The sequence below is a fragment of the Bufo bufo genome, chromosome 4, assembly GCF_905171765.1.
Source record: "Bufo bufo chromosome 4, aBufBuf1.1, whole genome shotgun sequence".
Classification (NCBI taxonomy): Eukaryota; Metazoa; Chordata; class Amphibia; order Anura; family Bufonidae; genus Bufo; species Bufo bufo.
The window spans coordinates 178,563,650-178,582,487 of record NC_053392.1 but is presented as its reverse complement, the minus strand read 5'-3'; the positions used below and the strand labels follow the sequence as shown (position 1 = coordinate 178,582,487).

Below are 18,838 nucleotides of genomic sequence, written 5' to 3'. Positions count from 1 at the left end.
TTATTTCCATACAAGCTTACTCATCTAGTAAATAACTGAATCAACTTCTATGAATGCTGCTGATATACATGGATGGACGCGGACTGCCTGTTAGCGGCTTCTCAGTCTGACTAAAAGACGCTCTGAGGACCTCCCTTCTATGGTGGTAACAGGGCACATTTAAAGGGGTTGCTCAGGATAAAACAAACCCTTTATTTCCATGTTACATTCATGGGTAAATCAAAACTCCACTCCATTTTTACTGTAACTGTTTTGTTACTATTTTACTACCGATAGGTGATGGTTATTATTTAAAGGGTCCAAGAGGTCAAAAACAAACAATATATGTCCTTTACAAAAAAGAAAATAGTAATCACCTCTTCAATCCCCTGCGGATCCAGCGCAGATACTTACGTGTCCCCTTACTGGCCTTTGTTACACTCTGCCAATCAATAAGAATGCCAGTCACATGCTGTACTACTGGCTTCACCAATGAGCGGGGCATGGCTGGCAGCCTGTAACCAAAAACCAGCAGGGGGAGGGGGCACCAAAGTATCTGTGTTGGATTGGCAGGGATTGAAGGTTTTTTCCCCTTAGTTTTACAATATTTGCTACTCTTGGACAAGCCCTTTAAGTACCTTGTACATTTTGGGAGCCATTAAAGAGGAGGCGTGCTACTCTTGTCCATTGCCTGCAGCCAGCCCTATTCCCTTGACTGCCTGTTTATGGGATGATTGCTAATTGTTAAATGGTCAGGACAATATTTCCTCTTTAGCTATCTGAAATCAAAGTGGTTATGGGCGGGTTCACATCACGTTTTTCCCATCCATATAACGTACACAAAAACATATACGTTAAACAGATGCCTCAGACTAATGCCATATAGTGGCATCCGTTCACCATAGAGTTCTATTGTTAAAAAAAAACATATACGATTTTTTACCGTCCTCTGCAGGATACAAAAATGTGGTGTGCTGTGTTTTTGCATCCTTTTTTTTCTAACATATAGGTCAAATGGAGGCATAAAACGTGATGTGAACCCTCCCTGTATCTGTCACAAGCTGTAGATCCTATGATAGGTGCAATGAGCGCCCATTTGAACATTCGTTACCAATCTATGCCTGGTATAAACATGGCTGAGACCAGCCAGCAAACATTTGTTAACGTATTGCATTATGTGGGCATAAAACTGCTTGTAGATGTGCTGCCAGCAGAATGTAAAATGAATGAGAGGTGGGTGGACGAACGATCGCATTAATGATCCCCCTTTAACCCCTCTCCAACTGTTGCACAATGAAAATGAAAATAATAATGAGTGCAACTGACTTGTCGTATGGGCATAAAATGTGCCCGTGTAAAAGGACCCTTATCCTCGCCTTGACTTAATGTGTGATAATTAACTGAAATAAACGTTTTCAGCAGAAATTTCTATTTCAACTCATGGATATTTACTGACATAAATAAAACATTTTTATTAACAAAAAGGCACACAAACTGTTAACAATGAAAACTATTTACAATATGCACATACATTATTAACAAGTGCACTGTTGGTCATTGTCACAGAGCTTGGAAGTTTCAGGGCTTTATTATTAGTCTCTTTGTCGTATTAAATAAGGACTCTGAGGCCTGACTGTAGCAGCATCCTTTCATTTAGATGGAAACTGTGTTACTAACTTCTTCATACTGGATAATAAAATAGGGGTAGCTCTGGTCATCGTTAAATATAACAAAAATCTGAGGTTCAAAGAAATTGTCCACACAGGAATCATAAAGGTCGCTGGTTATGTCTCCTGTGTTGAGTGGAGGAGGCCTCCTCATGGTATGATTCCCTACAACGTATCTTCCGGTTAATACTTTTGCCAGGAACATGTAGTGAACTCCTTTTTGTGACCTCTTGGAGAAATTGTGAGAATAACTTGATTTCCTGGCAAAGTAACTACCCTGTCCAAACATGGTGGCATGTTTCCCACAAACTCGGGGGTCAAAGTTATGTTTGCAAATCCCATCGACGACGTCCTGGGAGGTCCCGTGAAACAGATGTCTCTCATTCATGATCCTGTCCAGTCCAGTCATCTTCCTGGCCATGAATTCTTTTTTCCTAGGAGAAAGGAGATAACACAAGTTACAATTATGGCTCAAGGAGAACCAGATCACATCACAAAAGATGAGGAATGTGAGCACCCTGACAAAAGTGACCACCACTGTTATATACAACACCTGACGTGATGGCCTTAAAGAGGTTGTCTGGTTTAGGGAAATAAAGTTTAATGTGATTGTGCGGTGGCTATGCTCTGAATAGGTCTTCAATATCAGATCGGCGGCGATCCGACTACCAGTACACCCGCCCTTGTGCAAGCCCGGCTTCCTCTTCAAAACTTACACTGTGCTGCCTCTACAAAGGAGACGATGCACGGGTAATTCTGAAGAGGAAGAGCGTTCTGATATCGATGACCTATCCTGAGGATAGCTCATCAATATTAAGCCCAAGCACAAGCCCTTTAAGGCATAATTACATTATAAACCTTTCAGTTCATTTACTTACTAGTATTCACTAAAGTCTTTGGAAAATAAGACCCATTACCATGCCTGATCTTCCCAGAGCAGCCCAGTAAGAAAGTAATATGTCATCTACTTCTTCTGCATATCGACCTCATAAGATCCTCCCATAAGAATGTGATCTAATAAGCTAAAGTGCAAGTATAAGGAGAATTTCTACTATAGTGACCTGGGTTCCACAGCCCCTGAATATACAGCTCTTTCTAGCTGCCTGTCCGCTAACGTACAAATGCAGTATGGTGGAGGCAACTGTATGGTAAAGAGGTGGGCACATACTTGTTATACACTTGTTTTGGGCATAGATCCAAAGCTAGAACCAGCCCCCCCCCCCCCCCCAAATATTTATTTCAATCTGGCAGATTAGAGTGTGTCCTTTCTGCTGCAGCTCGGGGGGGGGGGTCCTTTCTGCTGCAGCGCTCTCCCTGTAACTGTTACAACTTCTAACGGTACACATGGCTGGTGGCAGTTGGACAGGAAAATAGGGAAAAGAACAAGCAGGTGGTGCTACAGAGATACATTTTATTGAATAACTCGTGGCTATACTAAATTTTTAATTGCATCCAGTTACAAAACTGTTTAGAGCCAGATGCAGGGTTGAAAAAAATAAATATATTTTTATTTAATTTTTTTGTGGGACAGCATGTAGGGGCCAGGTTGGGTGGGCTGTGCTACACTATGTCCATAGCTCTCATAGAAGTGAGTGGGATCCATGCAAACAGCCTAGTACAGTCTACTTGGCAACATAAAAGCAGACATTTACCTTTTGTATTTCTCCCACAGGAAGAGGTTCTGAACTCGCATTATTTTTAAAATTTTGAACTTGGTCTCGGGAACGGTTTTGTGAAATAAGGTATAAACTGTTCTGTAACTTTTATCTTCCTTTGGCATAGGCACTTGGACAAACTCCTGAGATGAGTCCATGGTAATCCAGGTTTCAGGGTAGAAATTTGGGGTTGTGATAGCAACAGGAGACAAGACTTGCAGAGATGCTGAGTCGACCATTGCAGAGGCAGCTGGGGATACTCCACTCAGTGTCCTAGGGTTCGAAAAAAACAGAAATATTTAATATGGCATTTTATGGGATGATGAAAAGCATATTAAAGTGCACTTATCCCTAAAAAGGAAAATCCTCTGCAAGTCAAGATGTCAGTCATTCTATCCAGCATCGGTTACTTAAAGGGGTTATCCAATAGTAGAAATACCCCCACAATGCCTGGGTCCCTCCTATGGACAATAGTTACCTGGTCCCTGGCACCCGCATTGCTGAATGCCCACCACTGCATTTACCTGTTGCACAGATCAAAACATTTGGCAACGAGGTAACAGCCAATAGTAGGCCGCGGGTGAAGCTAGGGAGGCTGGTCACTGTCATGGCCTACTATTGGCTGCTCCCCCCCGTGACGGGGAGATGCAGTGGCAGCCGTGCAGGGATCTGGAGGGACGTGGGAGCTGGGGACCAGGGAAGTATTGTCTATAGGAGGGGCCCGGGCATTGTGGGAGGGGGGGGGGGGGGGGTGGGCTATTGGATAATCCCTTTAAATATGTTCATGGGAAGGCTAGGCAACAAGTAACATGGCATCTGTAGGAAATGTCACCCAGCTTCCCTACAGTCCTGAATGGCAGTGAAGAACGTGGTATGGCATCACTAGACAGACCTGCCATTCAGGAGAAAAGCTGGGTGGAAAACTCTGTGGCATCTACCAGTCATCTTGCTAGAACCACAGAATTAAGAAGCTGACATATCAGGGGAAACTCAAAGACTTAGGTATGGGGGGAAAATGTTCTTTTACGTAATCCAAAAATTCAGCAACTGATTAAAGCACGGCATTAAATAAACGGCAAGCTGTAACGAAAATCACACAAACTAAAAGCATCATAAATGGACCCTTTTAGTTTGTTCTGTAAGAGCAGACAAAATACATTTTGGAGAGGAATTGATTTCAAGCTGAGCCAACACTATAATTGTAAAACCATTCATTCCGAAATGTCTCCTTAGTGCTATGGGTATGGAAGCAAGATTTGCGCGACACTGAGTCCTCACAAAACAAAATTACTAAGTGCCGGACCAATAAAAGCTTTTCCAGCACAAGTTTTAATGTAACCCATTCATCTCATTTATACCAAGAGAGCCCCATATATACAACATGCACCGCAAAATGACAGAGCCCTCTATGGGGAGATTAGGATGTATTTTCTGATAGGCTTCGGCGTACAATCAACTTAAACCATATGAATGGTGGATATTTTTTTTAATGGCTCATCAGCTGATTGAATGTACTAAGTAAATGTACAATATGAAATATAAAGCTGGCCATACAAGATTCTGGTTGGAACGGCTGACGATCTAACGTGTATGGAGGCCTCCTGACTCTCCCTTAAAGGGGTTCTCCGGGAATTAAGAAAATGAAAATACTTAAATATTACTTTATTATAAATATATTCTCAAATACCTTTCATTATTTATAATGGCTCGTTTTGTCTGGGGAGCAATCATCAGGGGAAACAAAATGACCGCTGTCCTATTAGTTCACACAAAACCTGTCCTGATCACACATGAGGACAAGTTACTTTACAACACTGAGGTAAAAGGCTGCCTCCTCCTCCTCTCTACCTAACAGGGATTATGATCCTGAATACAGATGATAAGAACTTTAGCTGAATCTCTGTGGGAATGGAGTTCATGAGGAGACATGAAGTACAGAGAGGACTGACAGGATAGGGTGGTAATGTGGGGCTCTGGTAATGGAGACTGTAAACAAGTGCTGCTGCTCATTAGCCACACCTCACCCTCCTCTCATGTCTCCTCATCATCTCCATTCCCACAGAGATTCACCTGTATTCATAATCATGATTCCTGACAAGCAGAGCAGAGAGGAGGATGAGGCAGCACTATGGCTCAGGGAGCATTCACACGACCGTGTTGGTTTTGCGGTCCGTAAATCACTGATCCGTGGGTTCCGTATGTCTTCAGTTATCTTTCCTTTTCCGTTCCGCAAATCCGTATAATACAGACGTGGTGCTTCCGTGTGTCATCCGTTTTTCACTGTCCGCAAAAAACTGAAATGCGACTGAAATGGGGTTTCCTAGAATGTTATCAGTCCAGGGGTCCATTAAAAACGGATGACACACGGATGCATTTCCGTGTGCTATCCGTTTTTCATGGACCCAATGACTTTCTATGGGGCCACGGACCGCGATTTGCGGCCAAGTATAGGACATGTTCTAAAAAAAAAGGAACAGACACACGGAACGGACAGCACACGGATTAGAATAAAAGGCATACCGCAATTTTCACGGACCCATAGGAATGAATGGGTCCGTACATTGTCCGTCAAAATTGCGGAACGGACGCGGAACGGACACGGAAGAAAAACACGTTCGTGTGAATGCTCCCTCATTGTGGTGAAGTAACTTGTCCTCCTGTGTGATTAGGACATGTTTCGTTTGTACTGATAGAACGGCGGCCATATTATTTCTCCAAATGATTGCTCCCTAGACCAAAAAAAAAGACATTCTAAGTGATGAAAGGTATTTGTGAATATATTTATTATAAAATAATATTTAAGTATTTTCATTTTTTTAATTCCTGGAGAGCCCCTTTAATGGCAGATGTTGGGGTGATAAAGATCAGGCAGTTAAATTTCAACTGCATGATCCTTTTGTTTGGCAGTGCCTTTCTCACCTCTCGGCTGGGCTGCACAGCATGTGTATGGCAGAAAATCTGTCACCTGATGCTGTCAGTCCGCAGTATTCTTATGTGTATGGTGGCCTAAGATATATCTAGTTGGTAAGTCTGAAGGTATGATTTACCTCTTATACTGAGACTCTTTAATGAAAACCAGTACCCTCACCCCGAGCTGCATCTACGGCATGTCATTCACCCAGGCAGTACCCTGCTCTGCACTGACGAGGGGCATGAAGCTGTAAATCGCGGTTTACAGATGGACCACTCTTCCTCTTTGGACGTGTCCTTGGTATGGTTGATTTAAGCTACTTCACATAAGCCTTTCCCATGGAGCACTGCCTAGAAAATAAGTCTCCACACGTTTGCTGGGACTTTTCATGACAGCTGGAGGTCATGAGGATAGCAGGTTATTTTGCTCAAAAAAAAAGCCACTGGTGACTAATATTTAGCCATTGTTATACAGCAGCGCTTCTGACACTGAGCAGTGGGGAACAGACATTTCCTAGTTAAAAATATATCATATCACCCATACTACGAAAAAAACTGTAAATGGTCAGGAGTGTATGAGTATAACGCAGCTGCCAACAAAGGCCTTAGAAACCACACAAAGATACGTAAAAGAACATAAGCAGGAAGATAAAAGCAAAGTTCTCCATAAGCAACATAACAAACAGTGCCATTTACGACCCAGTGTAATGAATCATGAGTTCCCTCCTAGCAGGGTGCCAAGTTGTCAATACAAACACAGTGCCACATCATACGGCACAGAGAGGAGTGATCGCCACTTCTACACTGCACGTGATCAGCCACCTCAACCCAACGCACAATGACTTTATTGATTTATACGGTAAAAAACTGAAGTTCTTCAACCTCCAACAGATGGTTTGTTGAGAACAGAAATTCCTGAAGTTAGCTGCAAATATTGACGGAGAAGAGTTCTTGGCTCTGCTGCTTCCACTCCATTACCTCTTCATAGCTGGAGGTGCTCAAGCCTAAACATGTCGGGCTATGGAATATACCCCATGCTAAAAATAGCAGACAAAACATTTCACATTTTTTGGCCTTTCATTCAGCTCCTACGTGCGGCTTGGTGCTACATCCATGGCGAGTGTGTGAACTCTGTGACAGTGTGTAACTGCTCATACAGCCTTCTTCTGTAACGTGCGGCTCACGCTAGCTAGACCATGAATGTCAGCCCTCCAGGATAACAGCTTCCCTCCATGCCTGAGAGGACAATGTGTTCCTAAATACAGGACTGTGCAATCCGGCCTCCAGCTGTGCACGAGATGCCATGAACAACTTTTATACGGCTTCGGATCAAAACAGATTAGGCTTCGGGGCTTGCCAGATAAACGCAGACATCCGCTCAAGTCATCACGACAAATATTCTGACAAGGTTCACAGGGCAGAATGTTACTGAGGACTACTCTGGTCCAGACCCAGCTGTGTTTGTGCAAAACCTTTGCGGTGTGACAAGCTAAGACCAAGTTCACGTCACTATTACCTTTCCATTCTTATGATCCATCAGAAGAACAGAAAGATGAAAACAAAAGTATCTGTTATTTTGAGCATCAGTTTGTGTCCCTTCCGTCAGATCAGTTATTTTTGAACGGAGAAGAAGTTCTGCATGTAGGACTTTTTCTCTCGTCAAAAATAACTGATCTCTGATGGAAGAGACACAAACTGATCATAACTGATGCTAAAAAAAAAAGAAGACGGATCAGTTATTCTAAGTGCAAACTGATGCTTACACTTTGTTCTTCTAAAAGATCAGAAGAATGGAAGGCTATACAGTCATGTGAACTCGGCCTAAGAGCAAAGGAGTTATCCAGTCATACTACTGTATACTACCATAAAATTTAAACCTGTGAATCTACCTAATGTGAACAGGCAGAGGAGTACACCTAGGTAATATGAACAGGCAGAGGAGTACACCTAGGTAATGTGAACAGGTAGAGGAGCACACCTAGGTAAGTGAACAGGCAGAGGAGTACACCTAGGTAATATGAACAGGCAGAGGAGTACACCTAGGTAATGTAAACAGGTAGAAGAGTACACCTAGGTAATGTGAACAGGTAGAAGAGTACACCTAGGTAATGTGAACAGGTAGAAGAGTACACCTAGGTAATGTGAACAGGTAGAACAGTACACCTAGGTAATATGAACAGGCAGAGGAGTACACCTAGGTAATGTAAACAGGTAGAAGAGTACACCTAGGTAATGTGAACAGGTAGAAGAGTACACCTAGGTAATGTGAACAGGTAGAAGAGTACACCTAGGTAATGTGAACAGGTAGAACAGTACACCTAGGTAATATGAACAGGCAGAGGAGTACACCTAGGTAATGTGAACAGGTAGAACAGTACACCTAGGTAATATGAACAGGCAGAGGAGTACACCTAGGTAATGTAAACAGGTAGAAGAGTACACCTAGGTAATGTGAACAGGTAGAACAGTACACCTAGGTAATATGAACAGGCAGAGGAGTACACCTAGGTAATGTAAACAGGTAGAAGAGTACACCGAGGTAATGTCAACAGGTAGAAGAGTACACCTAGGTAATGTGAACAGGCAGAGGAGTACACCTAGGTAATGTGAACAGGTAGAGGAGCACACCTAGGTAAGTGAACAGGCAGAGGAGTACACCTAGGTAATATGAACAGGCAGAGGAGTACACCAAGGTAATGTAAACAGGTAGAAGAGTACACCTAGGAAATGTCAACAGGTAGAAGAGTACACCTAGGTAATGTGAACAGGCAGAGGAGTACACCTAGGTAATGTGAACAGGTAGAAGAGTACACCTAGGTAATGTGAACAGGTAGATGAGAACACCTAGGTAATGGAGGGACCCCGTACATTATGGAGGGGGACGCATGGCCATACTGGCATTGCCTGATGACTGTCGGCCCTTGGGGATTGGGGTTTGTCTGCCCTGGACAAGGAGGTTATTCTGGAAGCCCAGTTTTGGAGGGAAAAGGTTTCCCGCTCTTGTGGGGTCACTGGGCAGAGGATTATTTCTGCCAGGTGAGTGTCCTGCAATTGGCGGGGATAATAACCTATGATGTCCCAGGGTTCCGGGGAAGGTTAGCGGAGCCCTGGAGACAGCTTATGATTGGTGTGGTGGGAGGTTTTGGGGCTATAAGTGTCCAAGCTCCGCAGGCTGGGCTTGCCTTTGATCTGCACCTGCCTGTGGAGCCGGATTCTTTGTGCCCCTCCCGCCCGCCCACTTTGTTGAGGGTAGTTGGGGCCATGGCCTGAGGTTGGGTGAGGTAAGTATAGTCATCCCGTGATGGGATGGACTCTGATATATTTATGGTATTGGAGTCTGAGTTTATGACTAGACTCTTAAAAGTTTTCAGTTAAAGTTATATGGGTTAAATTGTTTAATAAATCAGGCCTTGGCCGTTTTACCTCCACTCTCTAGTCAGTGTCTTTTGTTATGGAAAGGTATGCATGTATTATGGTGTTATAGGTTAGGCATAATATGCCATGTATTGCCATGTGAACAGGCAGAGGAGCACACCTAGGTAATGTGAACAGGCAGAGGAGTACACCTAGGTAATGTGAACAGGCAGAGGAGCACACCTAGGTAATGTGAACAGGTAGAGGAGCACACCTAGGTAATGTGAACAGGTAGAGGAGCACACCTAGGTAATGTGAACAGGTAGAGGAGCACACCTAGGTAATGTGAACAGGTAGAGGAGCACACCTAGGTAATGTGAACAGGCAGAGGAGTACACCTAGGTAAGTGAACAGGCAGAGGAGTACACCTAGGTAATGTGAACAGGCAGAGGAGTACACCTAGGTAATGTGAATAGGTAGAGGAGTACACCTAGGTAATTTGAATAGATAGGAGTACACCTATGTAATGAGCAGAGATAAATAGCAGTACACCTGGGCAATGTGCAGAGATAGCAGTACACCTAGGTAATGTAAACAGGTAGAAGAGTACACCTAGGTAATTTGAATAGATAGGAGTACACCTATATAATGTGCAGAGACAGCAGTACACCTATGTAATGTGCGGAGACAGCAGTACAGCTAAGTAATGTGCAGAGACAGCAGTACACCTATGTAATGAGCAGAGACAGCAGTACACCTAAGTAATGAGCAGAGATAGCAGTACACCTAAGTAATGAGCAGAGATAGCTGTATATATAAATAATGTGCAGAGACAGCAGTACACCTGGGTAATGTGCAGGGATAGCAGTACACCTGGGTAATGTGCAGGGATAGCAGTACACCTGGGTAATGTGCAGGGATAGCAGTACACCTGGGTAATGTGCAGGGATAGCAGTACACCTGGGTAATGTGCAGGGATAGCAGTACACCTGGCTAATGTGCAGAGATAGCAGTACACCTGGATAATGTGCAGGGATAGCAGTACACCTGGATAATGTGCAGGGATAGCAGTACACCTGGATAATGTGCAGGGATAGCAGTACACCTGGATAATGTGCAGGGATAGCAGTACACCTGGGCAATGTGCAGGGATAGCAGTACACCTATGTAATGTGCTGAGACAGCAGTACAGCTAAGTAATGTGCAGAGACAGCAGTACACCTAAGTAATGAGCAGAGATAGCAGTACACCTAAGTACGGTAATGAGCAGAGATAGCAGAATATATAAGTAATGTGCAGGGATAGCAGTACACCTGAATAATGTGCAGAGATAGCAGTACACCTGGCTAATGTGCAGGGATAGCAGTACACCTGGCTAATGTGCAGGGATAGCAGTAGGCCTGAATAATGTGCAGGGATAGCCGTACACCTGGATAATGTGCAGGGATAGCAGTACACCTGAATAATGTGCAGAGATAGCAGTACACCTAAGTACGGTAATGAGCAGAGATAGCAGAATATATAAGTAATGTGCAGGGATAGCAGTACACCTGAATAATGTGCAGGGATAGCAGTACACCTGAATAATGTGCAGAGATAGCAGTACACCTGGCTAATGTGCAGGGATAGCAGTACACCTGAATAATGTGCAGAGATAGCAGTACACCTGGATAATGTGCAGGGATAGCAGTACACCTGGCTAATGTGCAGGGATAGCAGTAGGCCTGAATAATGTGCAGGGATAGCCGTACACCTGGATAATGTGCAGGGATAGCCGTACACCTGGATAATGTGCAGGGATAGCAGTAGGCCTGAATAATGTGCAGAGATAGCAGTACACCTGGCTAATGTGCAGGGATAGCAGTACACCTGAATAATGTGCAGAGATAGCAGTACACCTGAATAATGTGCAGAGATAGCAGTACACCTGGATAATGTGCAGGGATAGCAGTACACCTGGCTAATGTGCAGGGATAGCAGTAGGCCTGAATAATGTGCAGGGATAGCCGTACACCTGGATAATGTGCAGGGATAGCCGTACACCTGGATAATGTGCAGGGATAGCAGTAGGCCTGAATAATGTGCAGAGATAGCAGTACACCTGGCTAATGTGCAGGGATAGCAGTACACCTGAATAATGTGCAGAGATAGCAGTACACCTGGATAATGTGCAGGGATAGCAGTACACCTGGCTAATGTGCAGGGATAGCAGTAGGCCTGAATAATGTGCAGGGATAGCCGTACACCTGGCTAATGTGCAGGGATAGCAGTACACCACACCTAGGTAAAGTGAAGAGATGTACAGCACGGCTGTTCCGTCTGCTGAGCACTTAGCATATTTAGTTATGTTACGGACAGAGGATGAAATGGTTTCTACTTACTGGAGATGTGGCAATAACATGACAGAGGACCGGAACAAGGGCCTTCTCTTGATTTCTTTCCTGAAACAGGCGTTCTGCTGGAAGCCATCTTTTATGTTCAGTATATACTGGTTGTGCCATGTAACAAATCGGACTTCCTTCAGGCCACGGCAGTTGGCTTCCTCTATCAGCTTCACAACAGGCTGTCATACAGAACAGATGGTCACCACAAGTGAGAGACAAGTCATTTCAGATGGGTCACTATATAGTGTACCCTGCATTATTAGACTGCGTGCAAGTGTGACGTTTACCTCTGAATACTCGCGCCACCCAAAGTGATCTCTGCAATAGTATTTCCAAACTGTGTGGTAATTTGAGGCAGCGCCAGAGGTAGAAGGAGTAGACAGTCGTCGGATTTGGTCAAATTCAAGACTTTCATAAATGGTCATGGAGTCCAAATTTACTAAAAAATCATGTCCCCTAAAAACAAAAGTAAAAATGCATTGTTAAATGGCAGTTCACCATAGTAGCCATGTAAGATTACAGAATATAAAGAAAGTATTCCATATCTGCAGGTATGATAATGCCATGTATACACTAGTCACATGCAGAGCGGGCATAAGATAAGACACCCCCAGTGACTTATGGACACTATGGTACATGAGTCAGGGGGCCCGATTCCCACTTAAACAGTAAATGTCACTCATTAATCGCATTCTAAAACTTGTCCCCTTGCATACACAGGGCATTAATAAGGATTAAAGTGTATCTCCAGTTATAAAAACAACTTTTCATAAGTAGTATATAAAAAAACTTTGTAATATATCTTATTAAAGAAAAATGCTTATATCACGCTTTATTTGTTCTTTCCTGCTTTTAAAATTGATGTCTATGGAGAGAGGAGGCTTCTGGATGAGGAACTCATGACCTGCAGTTTCTTAGAACTGCTACACTTAGCACTTCTGACTCTACTATATCTGGTAAGATAAGGCTGGGTTCAGACCTGAGCGTATGCGATATGCGCTTTTTACAGGCGTTTTTAATGGGGGGAAACAAGCAAACGCCCATTTAGGCGCGTTCCCACTGAAGTCTATGGGTGGGAACGCGCGCCAATACGCCCCAAAGAAGCTCCTGTACTTCTTGAGGCGTAGGGGGTTTTAACAGCGCGTTCATACGCGCTGTAAAACACTCAGGTGAGAACCATGCCCATAGGGAAACATTGGTTTTAGGAACGCGCTGTAAAACGCTCAGGTCTGAACCCAGCCTTAGGCTCTACCACTGTTAAGTGCGGTAATAAATCACTTACTAGCTGGCAGCAGCCTTGTCATCCCTCCTCCTCTCTCCATAGACTTATGTGTGACCCTGGAGACAGACAGGAACTACTAGAGATAAGAGGCTGAGTGAAGGGAAGGTGGGGTAAAGAAGCCCAGAAGCAAGCATAATTCTTTAATAAGATATATCACAAAGTTTCTCATATTCACCTGCACTATTCAATTCTGGAAACTGCTTTATAACCGAGGTCCACTTTGACAAAAGGAAATTTAAAGCGTAGGTAAGATATGAGCCATAAATATCTGGTTCCTCTATGTAAAATGCACCATACAGTTTTCAGAGGACATCCTACAAGTGTTCTAACATCTCCATTGACATCTCAGTGACGCCCCCACTGACACAGCTTATCCATCGGAGTGTCTTTTTGCCATGTGCTCGGCAAGTATAACTTTTTATCTGTGGTATGGAAAAGCGTAGTAGACTATGCGGTTCTCTACAAAGGTACCTGTCCTGTTTTAACATATCCCACATAGGGGCAGATTTACTGGAATTTTCGCTATCAATTTTGTTGCAGATTTCAATAAAAAGCATTGCAAAGGGTGAAATCCGTGGTGGAGGAAATTTACATGCTGTGGATGTGAAACCGACACCACCAGTCATTTTCGACGGCGGATGTTCTGTACAGCATGTGTCGCTACAGATTTTCAGCACGTAATTCTTCTGCGGACAATCCACAGAGTGCATGTGACTGTACCCCAACTGTGAATATACCCTATAAATGCTGTATCCATAGTGTTTAGGTAACCCTGCAGGGATCATATGATTCCAGATCGCCTCATCTAAGTTTTACGCAACTACCATAAATGAATCACTGCACCACTTCGCAACCAACGCTTCGGCAAACCTAGGCTGGTATCTGAGCTTCATTTGCGATTTGTCCCTACAAGCCTGAAATCGGATCATCTGTTCTACAGCTGGAAGCAGAAACGTGAATGAAAAAAGGAAACTGGGCAATGTTCCCGAACACAAGGTTGGCTTTTGAGAACCGAAAATGTTCAGCCCTCTGGTGTGCTAATCGTGCATGTCTAAGGCTACTTACACATTAGTGTTTTTTGCACATCCGTCATGGATCTGCAAAAACGCTTCCGTTACAACAATACAACCGCATGCATTCGTCATGAACGGATCCAGTTGTATTAGGTCTTCTATAGACGTGACGGATCCGTCTTGAACACCATTGAAAGTCATTGGGAGACGGATCCGTTTTCTATTGTGCCAGAGAAAACGGATCCGTCCCCATTGACTAACATTGTGTGTCAGTGTCTTGCTCCGCACCACATCGCAGACAGCAGCTTTTTTCTGTCCGCAATGGGGACGCAACCAAACGGAACGGAATGCATTTTGGTGCATTCCGTTTAGTTTTGTCCCCATTGACAATGACAGAGGACAAAACGGAAGCGTTTTCTTCCGCTATTGAGATCCTATGATTGATCTCAATAGCGGAATTGAATACGCTAATGTGAAACTAGCCTAACACATACGGCCCAACTTGTTAACCTTCAAGCACATTTCCAAGGCAAACACCGCACGCACAACGTAAAGATGCCGAAACAAAGAAAGAAGTGGGAGGACGCAGAAATAAATACACAGTATATTACGACCCATTTGTTTGTAATAGGAGGCTCTAGCCAGTCCCTATACAACGCAGTATATACGTGATGTCAGCATGTTAGGAAGGAATTTCTGCTTTCAGCGTAACTGGGCCGACTACTGCTATCTAAATATGTGCTTAGCACGACTATAAATAATAATTTGCATGAGAAAGACAGAGGCTGCAACAGTTTCTCTCACGCTATCGTGCTAAGGCTGAGCGTTTTGCAATACAGAGACTTCTTAGAAAAGGTATCATCGACCATGACCTGGGAAACTATTTACTTCATGGCATTACGTCACCATCTTACCGTGGATTAGACTTCAACTGATTCATGTCTAAAAACTGTAAGTTTCTCTTACTTTATATGGACAAGTTTAAATCAGAAGTCATATACAGGAGGACGTTCACATGGCCGGTAATCTCCGCTGATGCGCCATTCTTTCTGCTAAAGACAAACAGAATATGCAGGGGTGCACCTAGCCTGAGGTGAAAACAGAAACGGCGCCACCCCCCCTCAATGCTAATTTCATAATGCCACAATGAAAGCTAATATTGCCCATGGCCCTTCCACTGGCACCCTCTTGCCCCTACCTGGTGCTGCCTGAGGTGATCGCCTCACCTGGCCTCATTGGTGGTGCACACCTGAGAATACAGATGGTCCTAGGTGTTTCACTAGGGCTGGGATCAGCAACCTTCGGCACTGTGAAACTACAACTCCCAGCATGCTCCTTTCACTTCTGTGGGAGTTCAAAGAACAGCCAAGCAAGTGTGCATGATGGGAGATGTAGTTTCACAACACCTGGAGTGCCGGAGGTTGCTGACCTCTGCACTAGGGATCCATGAAAGGAGGCTTCAGTGGTAACCGAGTTAATAAGTGAGGCATATGGGTAGCTTTCTCTAGGGGGGCACAATGTTCCCGACACCCCTGCTGGTCAGATGAACACTGCCAAGACTAAGCGGGCACTGCCAGTGCTGCTCATGTAAAGGCTAAACAGATCTAACTGGAATTGTTTTAGGCACTATACTTACAAGGGGGCACATGAACACTGCCATGGGGACAACCATCTTGGATGGCTTTTAGTCATACAGTATAAACAGACACATTCCGTGTGATGACTGCGTTGCCACCACTCCTCGGACCTGAAGTCACAGCATCGTAATAACTTAAAGAGCATCTGTCAGCACGAACAACCCTATAAGTGGGGCATACTGCCTGGTAGGGACAATCCTACTGATTAAAATGAGACCTGTCTTGTGAAAATTGGTTGTGGCATTCCCAAGAGAAAAAAGAGTTTTATTCTATAGGCAAATGAAAGCTTCAGTGCACCAAGGGGTGGGATCTGGCCATCTCCTCAGCTTCCCAGTGCCCCTCAGGGCCCATGAGCCCTAAAGAATAAGTCCTTTTTCTCACAAACCCCACAACAGATTTTCACATGACAGATATCATTTTAATCAGCAGGATCATCCCTACCAGGCAGTATTCCTCGTTTAATACAGTGGATCTTGTCTTTTTTCTCTCTCTTGAGAACGCCGCAACCAATTTTCACAAGGCAGGTATCATTTTAATCGTCAGGGTCGTCCCTACCAGTCAGCATGGCCGAATGAATGGGATTGTTCCTGCTGACCAATGCACCAAGTTATTATGATGCTGTGGGTTCAGGTCAGAGGAGCAGTGTTTGCTCCGGGACATTCAGCCATCACATGGGGAGTGTTTTCCACAGTGAACACATTCATATTAAATCAGACGAAGAGATGTTTGAATTGAAAATTTTGTTACGGACCAATGGAACATGAAGAAACAAATCATTCACATGTTAGACAATCACGGCAAAGGATGAAATCCATATTGAAAATAAAAAAAAATGGGAATGCAGTGGATTTAAAACCCATCCACATCAATCTCCGTTCAGATTTTTCTCTGTGAATGAGATTTGTTAAAATGTCATCACTCTGCTGCTATTGTAATATGCTGCTTTCCGCCCACAAAGCTGGATGGACAATGTGCTGTGGATCTGCTAAGTGTGAACATATTCTAATGGTCCTGGATCTCAAAATTTAGATTATTTTTTTTTAAATTAATTTATTTGTTGATGCTGTATAAGTCCATTTATGTTGTCTTAAAGGGGTTTCCCAGGCTCCTTATATTGATTACTTATCCTCAGGATTTCATCAATATTCGATCAGTGGGGGTCAGACAACCCGTGCCCCCACCGATCAGCTGTTCCCTGCAGCCTCCGGCACTGGAACAAGCACACTGAATGGAACAGTGAGCACAGCGCCATTGAAAGTATAGTGGTCATGCTGGATTACTGCTGACTTTAATGGGAAATGAGCTGCAGTTACATGGCACGGCCATGAGACTTTGAATGGAGCTGTGCTGCCTTTTCAATTCAAAGGGCAAGTTCCAGCGCTGGGGGTGCGGGGTGTCTGGCCCCCACTGATCGGATACTGATGACCTATCCTGAAGGTAGGTCATTAATATTAAGAGTCTGGAAACCCCCTTTAAGTGGACATACCTTTTAGGTAATGTGTTGTGGAACTCTACATTACAATATCCATCCAGACATTATAATCTGTTATGCATGCTATTACCAGCCTCTCCCAGTATACTTCACACCACAATTTAATCTTTACTGTAATGGACCATGTGCTGGCCACAGATCATACCGTACAGAGGTTACACGGATTACACAATAGTGCACGGATGGAATGTTACGTGACTATGAAAACCCTGACGGCTGCCACAATCGCCAGGCCGATCTGTGACAGGAAGCCTGAGAAGTTGACATCCCATGATGTGGTCACAAAACTGTTAAAAGAGATGGTAATCTGTAGACACTTTGCTTCAAAGGCTTTGGTTACCCGTGTTATCAGCACCTGGGTCTTGTTTAGTTGGTTTCCAGTTTAGTCATCTGTTTTTCAAGAGTCCCAACAGGTGGCATGGCATACTTTGCTTCTCAAGTCCACGGCACCAGAACTGCAGAAGGCAGCATACTTACCCCCCGGGTTCCAGCTCCTTTACTCCCCAGCCGCCGCTCTCAGTTTCGTGGAGTCACCATCCAGATGGACATGGGTCAGTGACTGACCACAGAGGTGACATGTGCCCATTGAGGCATGACGCATGGGGGTATGTCAACACTGCTGTGGCCATGTGACGTCAGACCAGATGTTGATGCATGGAGATTGAAGAGCAGCAGCGGGGGAACAAAGGAGCAGGTATGTATGCTTCCCTCCACAGCTCCAGCGGCATGGGGGAACCCTCCTGAAAGATCTCCTAGGGTGCACAACCCCTTTAATAAAGTGAACGGTACCCTGGTACAGTGTGTTTCCACCAGGACCTGCTAGGTGGCTCTGACTGTCCTGTAACATTGTATCTGCACAGGGGTAGAGTGGTTACAGAGATGCAAGACTACACACCTATTCTCCCCCCATACATAGAGAGAGAGGAATAAAGACCGCTTTACACATACTGACAATTGGGGCAATTATCGGGAACCACTTTCCCCATGAATGCTCGTTCCCGATAATTGCCTTGTGCCACCGATCATCCGATGCAGACCCTCATTCATACGGTGATCACATCTTTCCTCGCCGGCAGCAGATCATTTTGTGATGATCCCTGAAGATGTCAGGGAGAAGGATCGGGCACACTGGATTTCAACATGACATCAGGGTGTAACTTCAACATGAGCGGGAACTGGGTTCATATTGGTACTGGTTGTAAAACAAGAAAAGGACCAAGCTGGGGACGGGGGGTAGTGTTTTTGACTGAAGAGAAACGGTGCTGTATGAAGACTTATTATTTAAGCAATGCCCCCTGGGAAAATTGCATGCAAATTAGCTGATTGTTTGGCTGATATGAGGTTATCTGCAAGAATGTGATTAGAAAACAGCGGTATAGGATTTTTAACATTCCAGTTAATGTAGGCGACCCCCTATAGCTTCCAAGTTAATCTCCGGTTCCCCCTCCTTTGTACTTTTTAGCAT

General features: G+C 44.3%; 1 protein-coding gene across 1 annotated transcript in view; it reads right to left on the bottom strand.

Annotated features, from left to right (window-relative positions):
- Window positions 1-1,426: 1,426 nt before the first annotated feature.
- Window positions 1,427-18,838, bottom strand: part of LOC120997832 (TCDD inducible poly(ADP-ribose) polymerase) — a 35,772-nt gene continuing 18,360 nt past the window's right edge. Inside the window, exons 3-6 of the mRNA XM_040428140.1 lie at window positions 12,237-12,405; window positions 11,947-12,128; window positions 3,299-3,574; window positions 1,427-2,080 (exon numbers count right to left, since the gene is read on the bottom strand). Of these exons, the coding sequence (XP_040284074.1) occupies window positions 1,633-2,080; window positions 3,299-3,574; window positions 11,947-12,128; window positions 12,237-12,405 (1,075 nt within the window). The 3' untranslated portion in view covers window positions 1,427-1,632. The remainder of the gene's footprint in view (window positions 2,081-3,298; window positions 3,575-11,946; window positions 12,129-12,236; window positions 12,406-18,838) is intronic.